The sequence below is a fragment of the Otolemur garnettii genome, unplaced genomic scaffold (assembly GCF_000181295.1).
Source record: "Otolemur garnettii isolate 467f Iridium unplaced genomic scaffold, OtoGar3 scaffold00014, whole genome shotgun sequence".
Classification (NCBI taxonomy): Eukaryota; Metazoa; Chordata; class Mammalia; order Primates; family Galagidae; genus Otolemur; species Otolemur garnettii.
Window position 1 is genome coordinate 2,655,530 of NW_003852409.1, and position 2,934 is coordinate 2,658,463.

General features: G+C 35.1%; 1 protein-coding gene across 1 annotated transcript in view; it reads right to left on the minus strand.

The window, feature by feature from the left end:
- Positions 1-2,059: 2,059 nt before the first annotated feature.
- The window catches only part of HEMGN (hemogen), a 12,224-nt gene continuing 11,349 nt past the window's right edge, over positions 2,060-2,934 (minus strand). The window contains exon 4 of the mRNA XM_003785361.2: positions 2,060-2,189. Within this exon, the coding sequence (XP_003785409.1) occupies positions 2,083-2,189 (107 nt within the window). The 3' untranslated portion in view covers positions 2,060-2,082. The remainder of the gene's footprint in view (positions 2,190-2,934) is intronic.

The window sequence follows — 2,934 nt, forward strand, 5'->3', positions numbered from 1 at the left end:
AAAAAAACCCCAGAAAAATTAGCTGAGAGTAGTAGCACATTCCTATAATCTCAGCTACTCAGGAGGCTGAGGCAGGAGGATCAACTTGAGCCTAGGAGTCTGAGGTTGCAGTGAGCTATGATAACACTACTGCAGTCTAGCCCCAGCAACAGAGAGAGAGACCCTGTCTCAAAAAAAAAAAGGTTAATATTGTAAATATTTGTATTTAACATTAGGGTAAACTTGATAAAAGGTGTACAGGAACTTCTGTACTAATTTTATAACGTTTCTGTAATTCTAAAATTTTTTCTCAAAAAAAGATTTAGAACATAAAACAATTAAAAAATAAATATCCCTCTGCCCTAGAGGGTGAATCAGGATCCTAAGAGGAGTCGCCTGGGCATCTGTATTTTTCACATCTTCTTCAGTGAGTCTAATATGCCAGAGGAATTGAGAGAACCACTGCTCTGTACCATGAATGCCTGGGAGACTGAAATCCTGTCTTGTTTTTTGATGTAGTACATACCACCTAGCACAATGCCTATATGGAAACCTTATGCAATTGCATCCTTGCTGAATGAGCCTTTTAGTCTTCTGTAATCATAGATGCAAAATTGAAAACAAACACAAAAAATCAGGAGATTTTTTTCAGACATTTTCCTATCCAGAATATTTCCTATTCTACCCTTGGTCTCCTGTCATTTTCTGTTAATCTTGACCATTATTACCCTATTTATCATATTCCTAAAATAATAAAACTGCCACTGGATTGTTCAAAAATCTTACTTAGGGGCTGTTACCTAACAAGTGATATACTTCTTAGGTATGCAGAATTCTCTACCCTCTCCCTAATCATACAAGCTTTTCTGCATGCAAAACTACTGTTTCATGTGGACCCTACATTTCTCCCACCCTTCTCTGTGTCATACACACTAATGCTGCTGCCTTCATCTATACAAATCCTTTCAGGGCTCTACCCATGTGTAATTTTCTCAGATCACTCCATGAAAAAGTGAACATTCTCGCTATTATATTTGCTTTTCAAATAGCACTAGCATTTACTGTTTTCTTTTGCAATATTTATTTTCTGTTTCATTCCTCCATGAGACTAGATTAAACCTTTGGTGGGCAAGAGCTATGTATTAAAATAGGTCGTCTAACCTTCACAGAGTTTAATATGATGCCACGTACACAGGTAAGAGTATAATAATGATTTAATGTACATTTTGCACAAATGAAATATTTAAAAAGTAATAATAGATAAACCAAAATTCAGATACAAAAGTAAGCTACATTCATCACTCCAAAATATTTTTAAGGAGTCCCAGAATAAGTATTGCTAAAATTAACTGAAAAACCAACTGAAGTCTGAATAAAATGTTGATGCTATTGTTACATTAAGAATTGAACATTTACAAGAAAATTATATACAAGCAGTTCCTGAGTTGTAAACATCCGACTTACACACAACTCCTACTTATGAATGGAGGCTATTACAGTAAGTCCCTGAGTTACAAACATCCAACTGAGGTATGACTCATACTTACAAATGGAGACTATTATAGGTAATAGGTAAATGTGCCTGTTCCAACTTACATACAAATTCAACTTAAGAACAAACAAACCTACAGAATTTAATCTCATTTATAACCCGGGGACTGCCTGTATTCCTCAAAATGTTAAGTGTTCACACTTAATCTGTTCTTTTTTTTTTTTTCGCAGTTTTTGGCTTAGGCCAGGTTTGAACCCAACACCTCTGGTATATGGGGCCAGCACACTTAATCTGTTCTTAAGAATTAATCAAATGTCTGTTCTTAGGGGGGAAATCAATTATTTCGTCCTTCCTCTTGTTTGTCTCTTCCTTCTGCTATTCTCCCCCCACCAAACACACACACACACACACACACACACACGATATTGTTTATACTGTAGGGCCTAAAAAAAATGTTAATTCTTTTTTTCAGATATGATTTATAAGTGGAAGAAAAGGCTAAGCTAAAATATTAATGGACACTATAAATATTTCTACAATATTTTAAGAAAAATCACACAAAATACTAAGATGTATATTCCACTGGACTACAACTTTATGGTTGAGCATTGTTAAAAGAAAACAAAACTGTAGACATCATTTTCTGGAGGAATCTCTGGAGGAATGTTCCTAATTGCTGGTATTTCTGGTTCTTCTGCTTTGGGTTTTTCTTTTATTTCTGTAAAATCAAATAAAATAGAAAAATAGATTCAATGTGTGGTATTGGGACAATTGACTACCCATCTGAAGAAAAACAACCCTACCTTACCCATATACAAAAGCAAATTTCAGAAGGATTAAATATTTAAATATGTACCATAAAGTTACAGAAACAATAGTATTTTTATAATCTTAGGATTCTAAGCAGGACACAGAGACCAGAAACCATAAAGGAAAAGATCTGCAGATATGAATACATTAAAATTGTAGGGCAGCGCCTGTGGCTCAAAGGAGTAGGGCAACGACCCCATATGCCCAGAGGTGGCGGGTTCAAACCCAGCCCCGGCCAAAAACTGCAAAAAAAAAATTAAAAATTCTATATAGCAAAAACCACTATAAATAAAATTAAACCACAAACAACTGGAAAGAATATTTATAACATATGTGTAAGTAAATGCAACTGTAACTATTAAACAGATATTTTAATGAATTAAGGTTCGGCGCCCATAGTACAGTGGTTACAGCACCAGCCACATACATTAAGGCTGGCGGGTTCAAGTCTGGCCCAGGCCAGCTAAACAACAATGACAACTGCAACAAGAAAATAGCTGGGCGTATACTATTTTGAGACAATTTATTACTCCATTCCTGGGTTGATGGGCATTTAGGTTGCTTCCACGTAAAAATCACATTTTTAATAATCATTAAAAGATGCCTAGTAGTATTCATTAAAAAGGGGTAATTAAGACAGTTAGGTGGGTTTT